The following is a 21,381-nucleotide window of genomic DNA, read 5'->3' as shown; positions in this document are numbered from 1 at the left end:
TAGGGGAGTCGCAAGTGCAGGGCTAGTGTTAGGGGGTGGCAACCACACCACAGGGAGCTCCGTGAAGCTAAGTTACATGCTTCTGCCCCAAGCGGTGGGGCTTCGGCTTCAGAGGTACAGTAGTCTGGAAAGGTTGAGAACTACTGCTCTAACCTAACCAGTTTGGTTAAGTGCTATGGTTTTATGAAAGCCACCTCTACACCACATATTACATTGGGAGTTCAAGGGGAAAAGCAATTTCAAACCACCATAAATGTAGTATTAGAGATATTATCGCACTTCTTTAGAGTAATGCTCACAATGTATCAGCCTATTACATTTTGTATATATTTATATAAAATATATAAACTTACCAAAAATGACTTACCTATAAACTCCTATACATAGCATATAATTTACAGAAAAACTGCTTTAGAAGTGTTTTATGGTTGTAAAGCAAGAAACAAAATATGAAATTAATATAAACTATAGCTGACAGAAGAAATTTCATCTCAATGTGGTGTTAGCATTGAAGCCCAATGAACACTTTAAATGTCAAACACACCCTACAAAACTTTTTCTTCAAAGGTATTCATTAGGGCAGAACTGCATTTTAAGCTCTGTGGGTGCCAACCTGTGCCACACACGAACATTTTCTGTTGGGGGGATGGGAGGGGAGAGGAATAGGGGATACCTGAACATTGCAGATTTTAACTATACCAGGTACATCTGGAATAATGCATGAATTACACAGTGAAGTTTCTGCCTCTCCAAATACCAAAGGTATCGGAGAGTCTGAAATCAACACCCTTCTGTATTTGCCAAAGGGCACAGCAGAAGAGCTTATCTTAGCTTTTGGATTTTTACTTGTGCTCTCGGGTCAAATCTAAGTGTCAACTAGAGTAAGAGAGGTGTGCTTTTTTTTAAAAAATGAAGCGAGCAATAATACCTTTCTAGGGAAAGTTTGTAATCATCTCTGCAGATTGGAGAAGTGGAGCTCGGAATGGTTTCTTGAACAGGAAGTACTTGGCACCCAGTCTTGCACTACTATGCAACGATTAAGTCCCCGTGCACCACCTCTCTCATCTGCAGGGAGACAGCTACACACTGTATTTATAAAACAACAGGTACGGAGAGACAGTAATAAAGCACTAGCAGTTACCCTGCAAAACCTTTGATTTCAAGACACTTTTCTAGTGTAACTGTATTAAGCAGTTAGCATCTAAAGTGAGAAAGGGAACAACATCTACCAACTGCTTTCATCTATATTTTTCAAAAGTGCATCCAACAATTTGTGGGATTTTTACTGTGTTATTGATCCTTTTTAATTTTGGGGGGCTGAATATTGGGAGTGAGGAGTTGGTTCAACATACCATATGAAGTGACCAAAAAAGAGACTAACAAATTTAAGGCTTATTAGGGCTCTTTGGGGAAGTCCTAAAATCATTTAACTTAAGAAGGACCCAATGCATGCTGGAACCTTGTTTGTACTTTGTTTTGATGACTGGACTTGTTGCTATATTTCAGATTGCTTTGAGTTTGTTCAAGATCTGTTTTTAAATAGGATTGTTTGGATTAGATGCACTACTGGAAAACTTTGAAAGGACAGTGATTAACAGTCTGATATACTTCTCAGCCCACGGGAAACCGAGACACAGAATCTTAGACTGAGTAACTTAGAAGGGAAAGTCTTGGTCTTTCGTTCTGCTTTTGTCATTTTGTTGCTTCTTTATGTCTCTACTTTGTTTTTATTTATTTTTTGTTCCTAATTATAGGTATCAAGGCTATTGAGCATCAGGCCATGGCTTTTCTCAGATTTCATCTAGATTTTGTTTTACCAACTTGTTTGATTGCCAACTTTAACCATTGGGGGGATGGGAGGGTGGGAAGAGAAGCATCATCCAACAGGGACCTCACCTCTGATCCAGTTTTTTTTTTTTTTTTCCAAACCAGACCTCAGGATGATTAGACACTTTGCGCATCACTTAAACTGACACCAACCTCCAACTGACAATCACCACCCACTCACCCGCCACTGGACTATGAAAAGAAACCTGTTCTTTTTCTTCTTCTTCCTTCTACTGTCTTCTCTCTTATCTATGTTTGACTGTCTCTGTAGAATTTGACATGACAAAACTTGCAGCTTTGCAAGTATGTAGAGAATGTTTTGGTTGCAACTTCGATATTTTTAACAACTGAAACACAGATGGTTTTGCAACTTGCCAGTTTTCCTGTACTTCCAGCAAACAAAAGGGAAGGGATAACTTCATATAGCATTACTGAAAAATTAAGTGTCTGAAACCATTAAAAAGAACCCCAAGATATACCACTAGTCATGGATACAACTTCTGAACAGTCTATAAGCCATGACAGGTTGGGGCATGAATTAAGAGTTTTCAGGTTTATGGAAGTGAAGCCCTAACAGCATTGGCTTGAAGCATATACAAGAGCGTCCTGGGTTTTCAATGAACTTCAGTAGCTCTCATCTGGAGGACCCTAGTTATTCCAATCATGACCATGGAAGAAAAAGCTAACAGTTTTGTACAACTGTGGGAGCACTTTGCACTGTGGACTAATATCCTCTGGGGATTCAGGATGGTAAATTCAATTCCACTTGTGACTCAAGTATTAAAATGCAGGTCTCCAGAGAGATATGCAAATTAGTGCACTTTTCAAATCAATTTTGCATCTATACAATTTGCTCACACATTGCACAACTGGTTGTGTAATAACTCCCAATTTACCAGAATGCAATCATTTAATCCTGGACAATCAGAATTTAATTGCAATTCAAGCCTGCTGAGCTAGTAATGAGTGGGCTTGTTTTAACTCTCTTAAGAGCGTCTTTCAGAGACTTGATTTAAAATTTTAAGTTCATATTTCTAAGTTAACTGTACACTTCCCAATACCTGAATTTGCTGTGCAGTTGTTATTCGGTTTCTGTTCACTGTTGCCCTAACTCGTTCGCTCTGCCGAGTCCTGGCTATTGCTCGAGTTCGGACATTAAGACGTAGCCTACTAGTGGTAGGGGTGACATCAGCTATGAGGGCAGCAACCTCTTCTTCACTCACATGATCTGTCTCTGAAAAGGAAAAAGCCCTCTGGGTCACTTGTCAGTATATATTCCTTCAAGAGTTGGAAGTTTTACTATAGAATCTAAATCAAGATACTCATTCTGTTTTCTGCACCAGACATACACACACACACCCTACATCACAGCAAACTGACCCTTTGGCAAGGAAGGCAGCACAAAAATATCCAGAGCCAGATAATGTCACTCCTTCAGCTAGCTAGATGATTTGCTGGGGGCATTGAGAAGAGTTGCTTCTACCCTGTCGTTCCCAGACAGGCTAGGGCTGGCAATAGACCCACTTCCAAGTCAACACACTGTAGCTTACGATCCCTGAATAAAATCTTAATATACAAACACTGCTTTCCTAGTCAATGAGCCCAAAAGAGGCTGCCCACCAAAACAATTGGGGGGGGAAGGTGTCGAATCTGGGGTCTAAACAACTGAACAGCATCTCTTTAAAGAACAGCTGTTTTCCATGATCCGAGTCAGGGTAAAAAGTGTGATTTGATCAAAATACTTACCAGCAGCAGCAACAGCAGCATTAGCTGGTGCACATGCTGGACAGAACCATTCATCCACAGGTACCTCACTCAGAGGTGGATTAAGGCATTCCATGTGGTATCTAATACAAGAGCAACACACAATGAGATTCTTATCAACACTGAAAGAAAAAAAGCTTCTTTTTTTTTAAATTCCATCCGAGGGCTATATAAGGTAGTCATCTCATAAGCAAACAGATATCTAATAATTCTCTAAGAACCACTGCCCTAAACTGCGGTCTATGGAGCTGCTTCTATTAGTTTCCAAGCAATAATGCTTCCTGATAGTTATACAAGTGTCATGGATTCTTGCAGGATTTCTAGAAGTTCCTTTAACCACTTACAGCTCCAAGCCTCAGAAAATTCTGCACCCCCGATGGTTGCTTCGTATTTTGTTGGGTGTTTGTTGTGACTGGGATCAAATTCACAGAAAGAGATAGCAAATACAGAGCAGGAAAAAAATCTTCAAAGTGCTCTGGAGAAATTAAAAGCAGTGGAAAGGGTAAAACAGACGTTAGCGTGAAATAATGCTGGTTTCCAAGGATTAAAAAAAGTGGTACTGTTGAAATCTTTACTTTGCCATACATCACAGACTGGATCTGCTTCTTAGATCGTGTAGTTTTGAATACAAGCCCCATATATCAAATATAATCCAGGCATCACTCAGACGACTAATGTCTGCTGAAGTTTTCCACAATACCATAACCTTCTATAACTGCCCAGGCTAGGAGCTTCACACGCTCTCAAAGGTTCACCCATATATAAGGGGCCCAAGTTTGCAGTCCTCCACATAACATTATACAGAGGTGCATATGTCCAGTTCAATTTTTAAAGACAAAAAATGGGATAATGCTCGTTCCATAATAAATATTTTAAAATGTTATTTGCCTAGTGATTTCAATTGCTAGATCAAATTGTCTCACCAACTGTAGTCAACAGAAGCTGTATCATCAAGCTTTTTAGGATTATGCAATTCTGTTCCTTTTATTGATTCTATTCCATTTTCAACACCGTTAATACAAGAGAGCATAGCATTAACTAAAGTCAGGATTGTCAGTAAAGTGTTTAATCTTTTGAAGCAGCTTCTACTCAAACTACATGGCTACAAGACATAATCAGTTTTAAATGGATTTTCTCCAGTGAATTACCCAACCTAAAAACCTAAATGCTTGGACTGAGTTCCATGCCTCAGGTTAAACATTGTATTAGTGGCTCTTTCCAGCACAGATTTAAGCCAATATCAATTATCATATTAGTATGTTTCTATAATTGAAGCTTTTTGCCACAAAGGAAAGCCCTCATGCAATTCCTACACATGCAGAAAATCTGGACCTGTTTTCCTGGAGCATGTGATATTTTCTCCATTAAAAGAGAAGGATGACCCTATATATGTGGTTTGAACGATGAACAAAAATGGGAAATATAATTATTGTTCCTGTTTCAGATCACTGAGACACAGGTAATCTTAGAAGTTAGGAGACTTAAAATTTGAAGAAAATAATCCTAGGTTTCTTTAGGACTTATCCTAGCCACAAAGTCCTACAAGAGAGCTAGAAGAGATGAAAAGTACTTTCTGAGAACAAAGCACTGAGAAAGTTGTAGTTTTGCAAAGAACAGATATTTCTAGGAGAGAAACTTATTTTGAGAAAAACAAAATTAGCTGAGACACAAGGTGGATGAGGTAATATCTTTTATTGGACCAATTTCCATTGGTGAGTTGTCTCTAATACCCTGGGACCAACATGGCCACAACAACACTGTATACAAAATTAGCTGAAACTGTCACTTAAAAAAAAAAAATCAGAACACAAAAAGTGAGGACAGACTTGCACAAGTAAGAACTTGAGTTAAGTTAAGAGTTCTACTTATCAAATCTTATTTTGTTAGGAGTTCTTTAGTTTATAAATATTTACTATATTTGTTCAGTGTTTCAGCAATATGCCTGACCTTACAGTTTTTACCTGCCAATCCCAACCATGAATGAATGTTTAAATTCCCTTGGGACTATAGATTGTGAAGGCACAAACAAAGCTATACTTACTGATATCCATTCAATTTGTTAAAATTTCAATGAACAGTTTTGCAAGGTTGATATAAATGGTGTAACAGCTTTAAATCCTTGCACGAGACTTTAGCCACAAGCTATATTTAAGTACCTTGATGCAGCTGTCTGTATTCAAATATTTAAAATAAGAGTGTTTTTTAAATTGCCTTAAAGATACTACTTTTGCTTATTCTAATTAAGGAAAAACAAGAAGAGAGCGAGGAGAAAGGTAAATAGACCCTTTTCCTCTCCCACGATAATAATCACCTTGTTATGAATGGTAGCCCACAAAGATTCAGTGTACTGAAAAACAGCTGTGAATTATAACCACTTCACTCCCTCAGAGGGAGCCCTTTGTGACCGCAAACAAACTAACTCAGGCCGTCAACCCTTCTTACCCTGCATCACAGCCATCACACAGCAGCAGGCGGTCTTCTCTGTCACTTCTGCCACACACCTCACAAAAGGTTGGATCATCCTCCCCGCTATCACCATCCTGAGCTTTTGTATTCTCAACAGGAATCTAAACAAGAGAGTTTCACATTTTAAGTAGAAGCTTCTATTCTTTTTATCCACCCTGTTACATCAGCAACAATAGTAGTTCACTGCTACAGTGACCGCCTGTTCTACCCTAACAGAACCTCCATTTTATTAAAAGTATCTAGAACATGATCATTTATGAGGTAAGTGCTACAACTTCCATCATCCATCTTCCTTATTTGTAGTAGGTTTGACTGGATATCATCAGCAATAGAAAATTGCCATTTAAATCAATAAGTTAGGTCAAAATTCTGACTAAGATGGAGATGAGAAAGGCCCAAGAGGTATATAACTAAGAAAATTTCAGATTTAGATGCTTCTGACTTCCTTAACATTAGTGGGATGCCACAAAGAAACACCCCTAGTAGTTATGAAAGTAGCACTATGAGTTGATTATTTCAAATTAACTTCACAGAAACAGATATGATTAAAATAAATAGGAAACATGGTAGTAACACAGTAGAAATACATAAACTATCTTATGATAAGATGCCACCAGATCCCCAGAATTCTAAAAGAGGTTGTGTCTTCAAGACGGACAGTATGCTGATTAACATGTTAAAGAAAAATGGACAATGCTAACTCATCAAGACCACAGATTATTAGAAGTTATCAATACATTGAAGCTCTGGTGCTAGGAATTGAGACTCCAATATCTGATCCGTCATCTCCTTTTGAACATCTATTTACCAGTACAAAACAGTGCTAATGAGAAGATGCCTTATCTCTCCACATACATTTAACCAGGGTTTACTCCTATTTATATTACAGCAACATGCACACAGTTCTAGGCACTTTCTACTTACACAAAGATGGTCTCTGCCCAAAAGAGTTTACAATTTAATTCCCATTTTAAAAAATAGGTAGTTATGAAAGTTAAACATACTATATTCCCATTCCTTCTGACTTAAATAAGGCACCACACTTTGTGATGTACCATGAGTAGTATAGATATAGATAGATTTTAAAAAGCTAAACACAAACTTTCCTGAAAAAGTGATCAAATTAGGATAGAGGTAATCCGTATAATAACTGAATATTAAATAAATTGTATGAGAGAAACATCTCTGGATAAGTATTTTCTGGTTACATTGACTTTAGTTTTTTGAAGGTTAGTAGACGGCCTACCTTTTTTAAGATTCCACCACCGAATCGCACCCGAATGCAAATATATTTAAAGAGGATTCGATCCACTGGACAGGAATTGGCATTCTAGAAGGAAAAACAACAAAATTTAGTACCTGTCCCATCAGCAAGGGTCATAAGCAGAGTTCTCAACTCAAATCAGTTTTAAAAGGGCTGTTTTCAATTACCAAGAGTCTGTGGAGCAGAAGCACTTTTGTCATCTTGCCATCATTGCTCTCGATTAAATCTCAAGAAATCTCAAGAATCTTAGGAAAATGGATTTGAATATTCTAGCTACTTGCTGATTTCCTTACCACAACTCAATAGATCTTTACTAAGATATTACTGCAGGCTGATCAGAAGACAGACAGGTGTGAAAGCTTAACACACTATCTTGGATAAAAGAACAAGAACAGAGAAAAAGGACGTACTTTAGACCACTCCACTATACAGTCCAAGCAGAAGTAATGGGCACAGCTCTCAGGAGTTCCAACAGCCTGATTCCTAAAGGTGTTGAGGCAGATGGGGCAGTTTTCAGCATCATCATCAGAAGAAATGTCCCCTCCATTTGTCTGTAGCGTTGTTTTCGGAGAAACGGTTGTTTCCCCAACAGCAGATTCCATTTCTTCCTCTTCAGCATAGTCATCATCTTCCTCCTCATCTTCAGAATCTTGAGAATCAGAAAAAAAAATAGCTTTAATGTACTGCAGGGCTGCAGCGTGGGAAAATACTAAACCAGAAAGAATCCTGATCGAGCGGATGCTTTTGGGAGGGAAGGGTAAGCACAATCCTTTTATCACAAGCTACCCTGATTTTTCTCCCTCTTTTTCCCCTCCACTTTATTAAGCACTAGATATTCCTTTAAAAAAAAAAAAAAGGATGCTCTTTAAATCTGTTGGTAATCAGACTTGTGATTAGTCTGGCAGAAGATTAAAAGGAGAGACAACAAAATAAGAAGTATATCTCTGGTGGTGGTGAAATAGTATAAATCAGGTTGGTGCCATTTCTGCATAATTTTCAAAACAAGTATTCATTCACTTTTTCATAGGAGCTGTAGAGGGTATAGAGCACAGCCAGATATTCCCAATCATTCCAGAATAGGAGCAAGATTTTTCTGAAGCGACTAGTGATTTTGGGTGTCCCACCAGAGACATTAAAGTCTCGTTAAAATGCAGAGCCACTCACCCTCCAAAAAAAAGAAAAGCATGGGGTCTGTGACAGTGTACCCCATAAGGCTTTATGGGGAGGGGGTGCTTATAAATGTATGACATAACTGGAATATGTTTTGTGCTGCCTGTGCCAGGTAACATATCTCCGTAAAGGTTATGGTCTACTATATCTATTCATCCTATTTGTACATTATATATATATATATATATATATATATACTTGAGGTTAAGAATATGGGCTGTATGCTTGCTTGGTTTCTAAGTAAGCTTTGGGAGGCATTTGGTCAGCTTCTTTAGGAAGGAATTCGCCAGGTTAAGTACCTGATCAGGAAACACTTGGAGAACAATGCATCTTGGAATGCTCCAATCCACATGAGAAGTTTTCCTGGAGACATACAAGATACCATGTGGACAATGGCGTCGGCCTGTAAAGACTGAGTCATGCAGGGGCATGTGACTTGCCCAGGTGACTCCAAAACTCCATCTTGGAGCTGGACTTTGCATAGGAGGGAGGAAGGGGGTCCCCACTCACAAGAGTCTATTTAAACCCGTGGGAGACCCCTCCATTTTGTCTTCAGCTGGCTAAAGAAGGAGCCTCTCCACGCCCCCCAGGATACTTGAAGGAGACTGAAACAAAAGACAGTAACTACAGGGGGTGTGAGTGATTGCTGGACCCAGGCTAAAAGGAGATTAGCCTGTAAAAGGGAGCACTCTGGAACTGGTGAGGAAATTATCTGTATTCAGTTTGATTAGGCATAGATTTGCGCATTTTATTTTATTTTGCTTGGTGACTTTCTTCTGTCTGTTACTACTTGAAACCACTTAAATCCTACTGTCTGTATTTAATAAAATCACTTTTTATTTAGTAATTTACTCAGAGTACGTATTAATACCTGGGGGAGCAAACAACTGTGCATATCTCTCTATCAGTGTTATAGAGGGCGAACAATTTAAGAGTAAAACGGATTTATCTGGGTTTAGACCCCATTGAGAGTTGGGCATCTGAGTGCTAAAGACAAGCACACTTCTGTGAGCTGTTTTCAGGTAAACCTGCAGCTTTGGGGCAAGTTATTCAGACCCTGGGTCTGTGTTGGAGCCGACGGGTGTGTCTGGTTCAGCAAGACAGGGTGCTGGAGTCCTGAGCTGGCAAGGAAAACAGAAGCAGGGGTAGTCTTTGCACATCGGGTGGCAGCTCCCAAGGGGGTTTCTATGATCCAACCCATCACAGGGTCTTCACCCTCCATAACATCATTTTGCCAACAAGCTAGTTACATTTGAATAGAAATTAAAAATGAATTGGGAAAAAACACAACACTTTTGAATAATTAGCAGGTGCTAATACTACAGTATTACTAACATACTATGGTGATAAGTGTCATAGAATATTTAATAAATAAAAAACATCTATTTATATGGCATGTGTAAGAGGGTCTCAAGTCCATTTCTTATCAAGATGCAGTTGAAGGAAGGGAAATAGTCACTAAATTCTACTTTATTATCTTAAATATGAGCATTTTAGTCAAACACAAGGACCAAAAATGTTTAGACTCCTCTTTTAAAGAATCATGAAAATAGTTATAAACATTGGATTTACATTTTGTTGCTACTTTTTGGAAGGAAAGCTATAACCCCAGTTTCTCTCTTCCAGCCATCAAAAACATTTGAAGCAAACAAACACACACAAACATGTTTAACAGACTCACCCTCTAAATCTTCATCTTCACCTTCTTCCTCATCCTCCTCACCCCCATCTTCATCAGTGCCATCTTCTTCCTCACTTCCTGTATCGTCTTCTGAATCCCCACTATTTCCATCGTTGCTTTCTTTTAAAATGACAAAAGGGAAAACATTAATTGCATCTACTTTGCACATGACCCTTCAATAAGCATATACTGCAAATAAAAAGTATGTGGGATAGCCAAGCACGTATCAGAAATCCTGCTGCGGGCAAATCCATATAGAAGCTGAAACAACAGATTTACAAGGTGCTTTTTGCAGCACTTTTTTGAGTACCATTTATTATCAAGCTGTGATGGCACTGTTCAGCGTTTAATTAGCTAGTAGTGTGAAGAAGCCAACAGCAGGAGGCACAGAACTTATGAGATGGCACAAAGATTTAAGTCTTTTCTCCCTCATAACAGATATTTATCTATAAATACTACTTATTTGGATAGGCAAACACTGTTTAAAACCTAAAACAGGAAGTATACAAGTACAGAGAGTGGTTTGAGATACCTGCTTCACTTAGGAGCACTAAATTTGATCTTTTGCCTTTGCCTAGTGCAGCATTCTTGTTTATCAGTTCGTCCTGACTGTCATCATCCATTGCAGGGCATTGGGAATCAGCTCCCTGAAAAAAAAGAAGATTCAAGTAAAACACAAGTTCCAAAAAGTTTGACAGCTCACTGTTTGAATAAGCATAAAAATTTTTTTGCTCAGCACACAATGAGAAACAGTGAATCTAGAGAGGTATATACATTGTAGACGATGTTTGATAAAATGCATATCATGCTTGAGTGATTTGCATTTTGGCTTTTTCACTTAAAATGTGTAACTTGTTCCAATTTTCAGAGAGACACATTATGGGTCAGAAGAATGTAAAATTTGTTCCCAAATTTGTAGTTAAATTTTTCAATCCTGCACCTGACATCCCTCTTGCTGAGAAGTGGCATTTCTGACAGCACCATAGGATCCCAATATAAGACTAATATTAAAGCAAAATATTGAACACTTCAATTGTTACTCCTTAAAAACAATTTTTCTTTGATTATTTATCACTTATGTAAGCTGGAAATTGGCTTTACACTGGGCTTCCAAACTAGTAACTTACTTAAAGTGGCCACGCCCACTAGACTCAAGGATACAAAATGTAATTAGAAACTTTGTTTTCCAATTCATTTCAGATGATCCCCAGAGAACCATATTTTGTCAAGTAAAGTTTTAGAATGTTGTGATGAGCTAAATAGATGCAGCTTTTTCTCAAGTTTGGTTTACACTTACAATTCAAAATTTCTTCGTTTGGACCAGCGAGAACAAAAACAGTGAAAAGAGAGTATCCCATGTTATATCCAAGAGCCACATCTGTAAAGGATTTTTTGCTTCCTTGGTTGTTAAAAGTTCAGAGTGGCAAGAAGTCAATTTGCGAATGTCAAGGACACTGAGTGGACCATTTATAGAGGAAGTTACAGATATCAGAGTCTACAGCTCACTGTATCCTTTGAAGGGAACCCAATCCTTGTACACGAGTACATAAATTCCAATTCTCAGCAGCATTCAAGGACTAATTGAAAAGAATCTATTAAAGTACCAAAGCACAATCTCAATATTTGTTCCAAGTCAAAAAACCAGGCAAAAGAACATTGTGTTTCAGACAGTCTAAATAAGTCTTTTCCTTGCACAGCTCCATAATGAGGTGTAACAAACAAACAAAACAAAAAAACCACAGATCCCATGACCAATCTTTCAAAGAAACAAGGAGACATGGTTTAGTGCACATTAATGTAACTAAAATTAATTGTTGTGGGTCAGTAGAGGCTGGTAATAAACTCACAAACGCTGAGTGATGTGCCATGATCCAAATCCATAATTAATGACAATCAAGCCATTGCTTTTACTCCACATGCTACTAATACAAACTAAGAAACAAAGATTATTGTGCAATTAAATATGTTAATCTCTGGCTTGCTTACAGAAATCTTGTTTAAAAAGACATGTGTTTTATGTCAGGATTCCTAGAGGCTTTCTTCAGAGAAGGGATATAGACATTCTCTTATGAATGTGATAATGAGGTTCTAATTAGTTGCCTCATTCTCCCTCCCTTCCACCTTCACACTGCATATAATAGATCTAAAATAAGCTCTGAAACATCATAGCACTGTATGTTTTATGCAAATGCTCATGATGTGCCCTGAATTACACATCTTCACTCAGGCCTTGGCTACACTGGCGCTGTACAGCGCTGCAACTTGCTGCGCTCAGGGGTGTGAAAACACACACACACACCCCGCGCGAGCGCAGCACTGTAAAGCGCCAGTGTAATCAGCGCCTGCAGCGCTGCACGCTCGCTCACAGCGCTGCAAGCTACTCCCCTCAGAGAAGTGGAGCTCTCACAGCGCTGGCGGCGCGACTACACTCGGCAGCGCTGTGAATCCCCAAGTGTAGCCAAGGCCTCAGTCATTTCCTTTTGAAGCCATGTAGCATAACCCTGCACTAAATTAACTGCCTTAAAAATGCAGGTTTCACTAACCCATAAGACTAAACTGTAAAAGCACTCTTTAATGTTAAGTGAAAAAAGCAAAAAGTGTATCCTCAGTCAAAAGTTCCATTGACTTCAATGGGAATCTATCCTGGGTACAGGGTTAAGCTTCTAGCTGACTTAGTAACAGGAGTGATTAAAAAACATTTACATTTGATGAAGACTGAATCACTTTCAGCTAAAGTCGATCACAATGTGATGTAACTGAAAGGATAAGAAGCACCTTAAATCTGCTAGTTTCCATTATCAGTTTTTCAAGTTTCAGCAGTGCATATTTATGTATTTAAAATGAGTCAACTCCATTATATAAAATATAATTAAATGCTACACTAGTTGCACTAACTATACAACCATAATATTGTGGTAAAGTTGGAAAATTCCAAAGCCAAGTTTCTTAGAGCAACTTTAGTCAGGCTACATTGCTGAGGTGGTTAAATTGTTTAGAAATTCTTATTAAATTTATAGAGTACAACTTGGTATTTAGTTAATATTTCTATTATTGTTACATGTATCATCACAAAATACACAGGACGAGCAATGTGACCAAGTTCACATCACTGTAAGAACCTTAATATTTGTACTTCCTGACCTTTTATTTTAATTTTCCATCTTAATGTTGCACCAACATAGATTGGGTGTATTTTCCTCTTTGTCTGTTGACTGTTATCATCCACATTCACCCTTTTACACAATTTCCAAACTATCAGAGGTCCAAAATTTTAAAGAAAAAGTGAAAGTCACGGAATCCATAGCTAAAATTCAGCTTTATCATGAAGTTCACCTTCTCTCCTTTCCCCACTCTCTTTACAGCATAAGCTTCCATCCTTTCATTACACTAATTGAATCTATTTCCCCAAGTTAAAGTATCCTCACACTTTTGTGTCAACTGTCCGAAATGGGCCATCTTGATCATCACTTCAAAAGTTTTTCTCCCCTGCTGATAATAGCTTCTCCTAATTAATTAGCCTCTTACAGTTGGCATGCCTACTTCCACCTTTTCATGTTCTCTGTGTGTATAATATCTTCTTACTGTATGTTCCATTCTATGCATCCGATGAAGTAGGCTGTAGCCCACAAAAGCTTATGCTCAAATAAATTTGTTAGTCGCTAAGGTGCCACAAGTACTCCTGTTCTTTTTGCATCTTTTCTCTGTCCCACGGCTTACAAATGAACTTGAATATCCTCATGAAGCTTTTACAATATATATATATATCAGACAAGAAGTGAACTGGAAGAGTAAGAATCAGACATTTAGTGATAGTTCTAAGGAATGGTCAAGTAGATGTCTTCATGATTTCAAATGTACATGTATTCATTCATTCTGTTGCTTTGGAATGACATAACCACTAGTACTATCTAATTTGTATAATATTTTTGCTCTTCTTCTCCAATGAAAGGTATCCATGAAGTACAAATGCAGCACAAATTAGCCACTGTTACTCCAAAAACCTAGCTGATATAACTGATGACAGTTATGACCAAGGCCCCGTTCTGCATTTGCCACATACAGTACTCAGAACACTCAATTAAGTTAATGGGAAGTTTGCATGCATAAAGAACACAAAATCAAGCCCCACAGAAGAAAACTTCACATAGGCGTTTGCTCCATGAGAAATTTGGATAGAGAAGGGGGGAAGACACAGCCTTTGCAAATAGAAGGTGACAAACTGAAGCTAAAATAGATTCTAGTTTCTAAAGAAAGCAAACAACGGAGTTCACAAAAAACAAAATCATACTCGACAGTTGCCCTTTAACAGAAAAACTGATGACGACTCAATGCCTTTAAGAAGCAGTATATTCTCAATGGCTCAAGCCCATTGTTTCTGGAATTCAGTCCCACTGAGCCTGAGACGAGCCACTTTTAGAGCAAGATGATCTTTTTTTAAGTCACCAGATCTGGAGTATATCATTTGTGCATTTACATATGTTAGCCTTTCACAACTGGAGATGTGGGTGCAAATTTGGTTTGGGCCACCAGTGAAGACTAATTTAACATTGTCCAGACCCTCAAAATTAAATATGCCGCCAGAAATAATGGTCTCTTTTCTGGGAAGCAGCCGTACTGCAATACCACACTCGCAGGTTATGGCGGAGAGGCACTAGCAAACTTTGTGGAGTAAGGCAGAAGCTGGGGAAGCTTAGTCAGAGCCCTCAGCATCCATCCATCCACCACCACAGCAAACCCAAAGAGCCCTTCACAGCCTCCTGATAGTCACCTAACTCTCACACTCGCACTCTGAACATTGTTTTCTGCTTCCGTGTGTCTTGCCACTAGGTGCTGGTCCACTTGCATCCTGTCCACCTCCTCAGTTATTCAATCTCACTACACCTGTTCATTGTGCCTTATCATCCTCCCCTTCTCCCACTATGAATTCCCTCCCTCTTTACCTAGTCCCATCACACTCTCCCAACCCCTTCCCACCATTCTTCCCCCTTACCTTCAATCCCAACAAATGTCTCATCCAAAAAATTAAAGCTAAGAGAGGGAAGGGTGTTACTATTCACTTCAAATTCATAAAAAATGTTGTGCATATAGTTTACGCACCATTCACAGAACTTGAATACACATCTTATGTACAGCAATTTAAGATAAGCCCTGGAAATAATCTCACACCCCCCCCCCAAAAAAAAACATTAAAATATCTGTAAAAAAATAAAAAAAAGATGAGCTCTGCAACATCTTAATAAAACATTTATATATAAAACAATAAGTAAATGCCAGTTGCCCAGATCACTGCTTGTATGTTGATCCTTTCCCTCACTCGTCTACTGTCTTCATCTTTATAAACTGTGAACTCAGAGCAGAGACTGTCTTCTGTGGGTGAGTGTGCACAGCACAGTGAGAGGTTGACCATAATATACATAATAACCCCATATTTTACTGTGAAAGTTATTTATTAGTCTCAATATGGAAACAGTTTTAAATCATTTACATTTAATTATCAAATAGTTAAAAAACGATTTTCAAATTTGTACTTGCAAGAGGTTCTCTGAAGGAACAAAAAATTAAATGTTGAATTAACTTGTTTTGGGGGGAAAGGGGTACAATAGATAATTTTAAAAAAATTACCCAAGACCCTGACATTTTCATAAATCAACATTTTAATCCAACGGCACTGTCATCTTCTTATGTTGGGTACTTTGAGTAGTCTTTAGGCGTACCATTCATTTAAAAAAATGAAAACAGATTTCTTTTAGTCTACTTGCAGAAGCATTCTGGATTACAGAGACTCTCAAGACAAGAAAGCAGAAGTCAGTTAGATTTTCTCATATCTTTGAGGTTTTCAATTCCATTATTTTGATCACTTGTTTTGTTTTGTTGACAGTAATTGGAAAGATATACACCAGAGAACACCTACAACTAAACTTAAATCTCCTAAAGACTCAGCATGTAACTTCCAGACTTCACTAACCAGGAAATGTCTATTTTATTTGGGTTTCATACTACTGAAATTGTGCAGTTCCCACTTAATGTCGGACATCAGAAAAATCACTGGATGTGATTCAGGTTTCAGAAGCTGCAGTAACTAAAACACACATAAAAGTTATAAAGATCAAACCCTCATGAGGTTGAGAAAAAGGCTAGAGATAAACAGGTTGACAACCACCATGATATCCTGAATGTAAAGCAACAAGAAGTTAAATTGATTAAAAAAAAGAATAGTCTTAGACACACTAGATAAGCTTTGGGTTAGCAATAACACAATAATTCCTCTACAGTTTACTGCTATACATTTCACATACATTATATGTCATGTTGGAATTTGCAACAAAACTTTAGAACCAGCACAATAAGTCTAAATCTTTATTCCAGGCAGCCCACATATTAGGAATTAGAACCACCCAACCAAAGCCTTTACTATATTTTAAATAACTGTAAGGAATGATGCAAAACAACATAATCAACTTCCTATAGTCCCAGAACCCATAACTGCAAAAAATGTGACACCTCTTCCCGCAAAATGAGGAATCTGAGACTATTTCAGATCTCTCCATAAACATCTGACTTGGGTTTTAATATCTGGCCATAGAGGCTTCCAGTGACAGAAAGAACAGGAGTACTTGTGGCACCTTAGAGACTAATAAATTTATTTGAGCATAAGCTTTCGTGGGCTACATCCCACTTCTTCGCCATCTTTCAGCATGAGAAAAGGCAATCAGTGCATGTATCACAAGACTTGAATCTTGACTAAAGATTGCAGTCTCAGTATTGTTTAGTGTGAGATCTAAGGGCTCCCATTCTTCTGATGAGTATTAGATGCTCTAATAGGCCAAAGCAGCTAAATCAGAGTAGTAATAATAAACGGATCTCAAACTATTACAGGAACTCAGAGAGCCAGAAAGCCACAGTTAAACTTAACTTGCACGGGGTTAGATAGCATGGGGAGCAGGAGTGGAGGTCTGCAACTTCCTAATTTACCACTCCCTGGCCTACAGTGGCTTTCACTAGATAACCCACTGACACTTCTGAGGTGAAAGACCAGCATGTTACAGCCCTGGCTGAGTGTCCCCTTGTGATCCATCATCAGGCTGCTGTACTGGACCCAATCCTTTGATCCCATGTGCTTTTAAACATACTGGGTCCTCCAAGCTGTGTCCAGACAGCTGTCTCTCTTAGTCCGGCCCTTTCAGGCCCACCGCCAGGATACAGACTCCATCCCTTCTTGGATGTGGGACCCAACAGTCCAGCTGCCTTGAGCCCCAGAACCAGTGCTAGCCCCTCAAATCTGCCCAGTATCTTATGCATGCCTAGGGTGACCAGACGTCCCGATTTTATCGGGACTGTCCTGATATTTACTTCATTGTCCCACGTCTCGACTTATGTTCAGTCGGAACGCGAATTGTCCAGTTATTTTGTCTCCACAGGCGGAGCCCGGAGGGGGCTTGCGCCCCCCCCGACTCTGCCCCCTTCCTCCCCCATTGGATCCCTCCCCAAATCCCCACCCCCTCACTGCCCCATTGGATCCCTCCCCAAATCCCCATCCTGGGGGGAGGAGGCAAAGGCTTTGGCCTCGGGGCTGGGGAAGGGGTGGGGGATGCTGGCTGCAGCTCCGCCATCCGTGCCCCAGCCAAGCAGTCCCGTGCCCCACCAGGCGCTTTGCAAAGGGTGGCAGAGTCGGGCTCCGTGGGGGGCTGGGTGCCGGATTGCCAGTACCCTTGCCCAGCCCGTGTTTGTGAAGCCAGCTCCGCGGCAGCCAGCCCTGAGCGCCTCCCTTCCTGCTGCCCCGGGAGCGCTGCGCCGCACAGTTGTTTGGCTGCTCCCGCAGCTGTGCTGCTCGGGCAAGCAAGGGGGTGTGTTGGCGCCGGGTGCCAGGCACACGCACACCTCTGCCTGACACGCAGCGAGGGAGAGGCGGAGGAGGGGGAATGCGGGGTGCTCAGGGGAGGGGGTGGAGACTTTGGGGAATAGGGTTACCATACGCCCGTTTTTTTCCAGACATGTCCGGCTTTTCGGCAATCAAACCCCCGTCCGGGGGGAACTGCCAAAAAGCCGAACATGTCCGGGAAAATGCCGGCCGGGCACTTCCCCTCCCTATGGGCTTCAGGCAGCCCCCTTGCCTCCGGACCCCAGTCGCCAGCCGGGCACTTCCCCTCCCAGGCTCCGGCAGCGCAGGGTCCGGAGGCATGGGGGCTGGTAGCCGGTAGCGCTCGGGCAGCCCGGCTCTTAAACAGAGCCGAAGAGTCAGGGGAGGAGCAGAGCCTCCGGCCGCGGCAGCTCTGCTCCTCCCCTGACTCTTCGGCTCTGTTTAAGAGCCGAGCGCTACGGGCTTTGGGCAGCCCCCATGCCTCCGGACCCTGCGCCGCCGGAGCCCGGGAGGGGAAGTGCCTGGCCGGGGGCGCAGGGTCCGGAGGCATAGGGTCTGCCCAAAGCCCAAGCGCTACCGGCTTCACGGTTTGCCAGGCAGCCTCCAGACCCTGCGCCCCTGGCTGGGCGCTTCCCCTCCTGGGCTCTCCAGCTGCGCTGGGGAAGCACNGGGGGCTGCCCGGCAAACCGTGAAGCCGGTAGTGCTCGGGCAGCCCTTCTCGCGTGGCTGGGAGTGGGAGGGAGGAGGGGGCGGAGTTAGGGCAGGGAAGGGGCAGGGCTGGGGAAATGGGCGGGGCCAGGGCCCCGTTGAGGGTCCTCTTTTTTTATTTGTTAAAGATGGTACCCTATTGGGGAAGGGACGGAATTGGGCCGGGGCGGGGGAAGGGGTGGAGTTGGGGTGGGGGAAGGGGCGGGGCCAGGGCCCCGGCCCCGTGGAGTGTCCTCTTTTTGCAGTATTGAAATATGGTAACCCTAGTTAAAGATAAAGATCATGAAAACTGACTGTATCTTTGTATTCGCCTGGTTATCACTAAAGCAAAAATTTGGTATTTTGTGTCTCATTTTTTAAGTAAAGTTTAGTTGTTAATTTAAAAAAAATAAGTTTAGTTAAGTTTTAGTTTCTTGAGTTTGATGAATAAAAATAACATCCTTTATGATTGAGTATTCAAAAACTGTTCGCCTTTAAAAAAAAAAAAAAAATCCCTGGGTGCACACCCTAATGAAATGTGATGCGCATGCCTATGGTCTTTTACATCCAGTTTTATTGCTAAATTATAAAATTGTACTTCAGAGGACATTAGAAACACAGATCAAGCCACACAGTGCCCATATCAATGAAGTAAGCAGTTTGTGATGGTCCATACTTTGTGACACATTACTAATGTGAACATTCTCTGCCTAAGGGCTCGATGCTGCATTTGCTACAAGAAGATAGCTTTTTTAATAATCTTGTAAAAGGTTGAGTAAGAGACACCCAGAAGTTACAGCTCTGAGCTTTTAAAACCCGAACCCATCTTGCTGGGTGGGTCTGGCAGCAACCAGACCGCCAGGCTTTGATCTGACAGAACTGCATTCCCGCCCCAAGTCACACTGGGGAAACGGCCCCTGACACACATTCATTCAGTAGGAAAACAGTGTTACTGAAATGTAACCTCCAGCACCTCAGTCACGGTCTCAAAGGCCTGTTGCTACCGATTATATAAGCGGAGCTGGCGAGAGCTGGGACGCCGCCACCCTGAGCTAGCGAGGCAGCGGGGCATACGCTGCGGAGCTGCCTGGTGGTGGAGTCGCCTGCCCGCGCGGAGGCCAGCTGGTGGGTGCGGGGAAGCGAGGTTGTCTGCGGCCAAGTAAAACGAGTGGCCAGGACAAGCCCCGCAGCAAACACACGCCGAACTCCCAACTAACCCCGCCCGCCGCCCGCCAGGCACCGGAGCCCGAGCGCGGCTAGCAGCCTCCCCCGCCCGAGTCTCCCTGGCGGACTCCCCCGCTCCCCGCGCGCAAGATTCTTAGGGCGGGCAGCCCCCCCCCACCCGCGGAGCTCGGGGGGGGGGGGGGGGGCTCCCCTCCCGGCCTCAGCGACTCACCCCCGGAGAAAACCCAGCGCCGCCGTCGGGCCTCACTCCGCGAACGCGCCGCCGCTGCGCTGCCCAGCTGACAAGGAACCGGGAGAAGTGGGCGGGGGGAGAGACTAGGCCGGGACACTGGGGGGGCGGGGGGCCGCAACGCCGCTGGGATTCCCACCCGGAACCAGGCTCGCAACACTTCCGGGTCACGCAGCGAGCCGCGCTCCCCCAAAGGGAGGGGACACAAGCTGCTGGGTCGAACCATTGAGTCTACGATGGGGGTGGGGATGGGGAGTGCAAAGTAGCGGATCGAACCATTGGGGTGGAGGAGTGAGTGCAGGCTGTCGGGCTGAACCATTGGGTGACAGTAACGGGGGGAGGGTGGATCTCTGCCCTGCCTGGGCTATGCACACGGGGGTTAGGTTGTATTTTGCATGTACAAATTTAGCTCAGTAGCTGCCGAGGAGCATTCCTCCCAGTTAGGGGGAAGGGATGGTTTCCCCCATAGCGCAGGCTGCCATGTGGGGGGCACACACCAATCACCCCGCCCAGGCACTGGCCCCAGCAAATACTGGTGGGCAGGGGAGCCTCTTACACAGGTTTTGTTTGTCCCCCTAGGAGCCAGCCACCAACACCTCACCGGCACTGCCCCTATCCTCAGTACACAGCCCACAGAGACTGCCCTGGGCATGCCATGTGCCTCGCTGCCAGCATCTGGGTGGCGCATGCCGGGCAGGGATCTGCCATGGCCACAGGCCACATGAGCTGCAGCCTAAGACATGCTGGGCCCATTGCCCACGTCGTCATGGGTGCCAAGGTCAAATGGGACCATTGTGTCCTTGTCTACGCTACAAAATTAAGTCAACCTAAGTGAGGTCAATATACAGCCACCGCAGCAAATATTGCGGTTTTTCATGTCCACACTACCCTCCTCACTAGGAGAACTTGCACTGAAGTGGGCGGGGGCTCACAGCTGGATCCCCTCCCTCCGCCTGCACAGGGCTGACAACTTGGCCTACCAGCCCTGAGGCAGAGGGGCTTCAACTGTGAGCCCGCACAGGGCTGACAGCCAACAGGTGAAGTAAGTAACAGTGTCTACATGGACACTGTCACCCTAACTACATTGACCTAAGTGGTATGCCTCTCACAGAGGTGGAGTAGGTCAGTGAAGTGGGTGACTTACATCAGCAGTAGCAATGTTGTAGTGTAGATGCTTACAGAGTTAGGCTGGTGTAAGCTGCCTTGCATCGACCTAACTCTGTAGTGTAGTAGACCAGGCCTGTGATCAT

The 21,381-nt window shown here is 42.3% G+C and overlaps 1 protein-coding gene across 2 annotated transcripts in view; it reads right to left on the bottom strand.

The window, feature by feature from the left end:
- The window catches only part of PHRF1 (PHD and ring finger domains 1), a 43,527-nt gene extending 23,245 nt beyond the window's left edge, over positions 1 to 20,282 (bottom strand). The window contains exons 1-8 of one of the 2 annotated variants that reach the window (XM_034770395.1): positions 20,114 to 20,282; positions 10,705 to 10,819; positions 10,173 to 10,292; positions 7,732 to 7,970; positions 7,304 to 7,387; positions 6,034 to 6,158; positions 3,574 to 3,674; positions 2,889 to 3,061 (exon numbers count right to left, since the gene is read on the bottom strand). In XM_034770395.1, the coding sequence (XP_034626286.1) occupies positions 2,889 to 3,061; positions 3,574 to 3,674; positions 6,034 to 6,158; positions 7,304 to 7,387; positions 7,732 to 7,970; positions 10,173 to 10,292; positions 10,705 to 10,795 (933 nt within the window). In that variant the 5' untranslated portion in view covers positions 10,796 to 10,819; positions 20,114 to 20,282. Of the gene's footprint in view, positions 1 to 928; positions 1,053 to 2,888; positions 3,062 to 3,573; positions 3,675 to 6,033; positions 6,159 to 7,303; positions 7,388 to 7,731; positions 7,971 to 10,172; positions 10,293 to 10,704; positions 10,820 to 20,113 lie in introns of those variants that run through there. The other variant, XM_034770397.1, reaches the window with a different exon arrangement.
- Between the last annotated feature and the right edge of the window lie 1,099 nt (positions 20,283 to 21,381).

The sequence above is a fragment of the Trachemys scripta genome, chromosome 4, assembly GCF_013100865.1.
Source record: "Trachemys scripta elegans isolate TJP31775 chromosome 4, CAS_Tse_1.0, whole genome shotgun sequence".
In the NCBI taxonomy this organism is placed as follows: domain Eukaryota; kingdom Metazoa; phylum Chordata; order Testudines; family Emydidae; genus Trachemys; species Trachemys scripta.
Note: the sequence above shows the minus strand (reverse complement) of the source record. Positions and strands in the feature narration are given on the sequence as shown.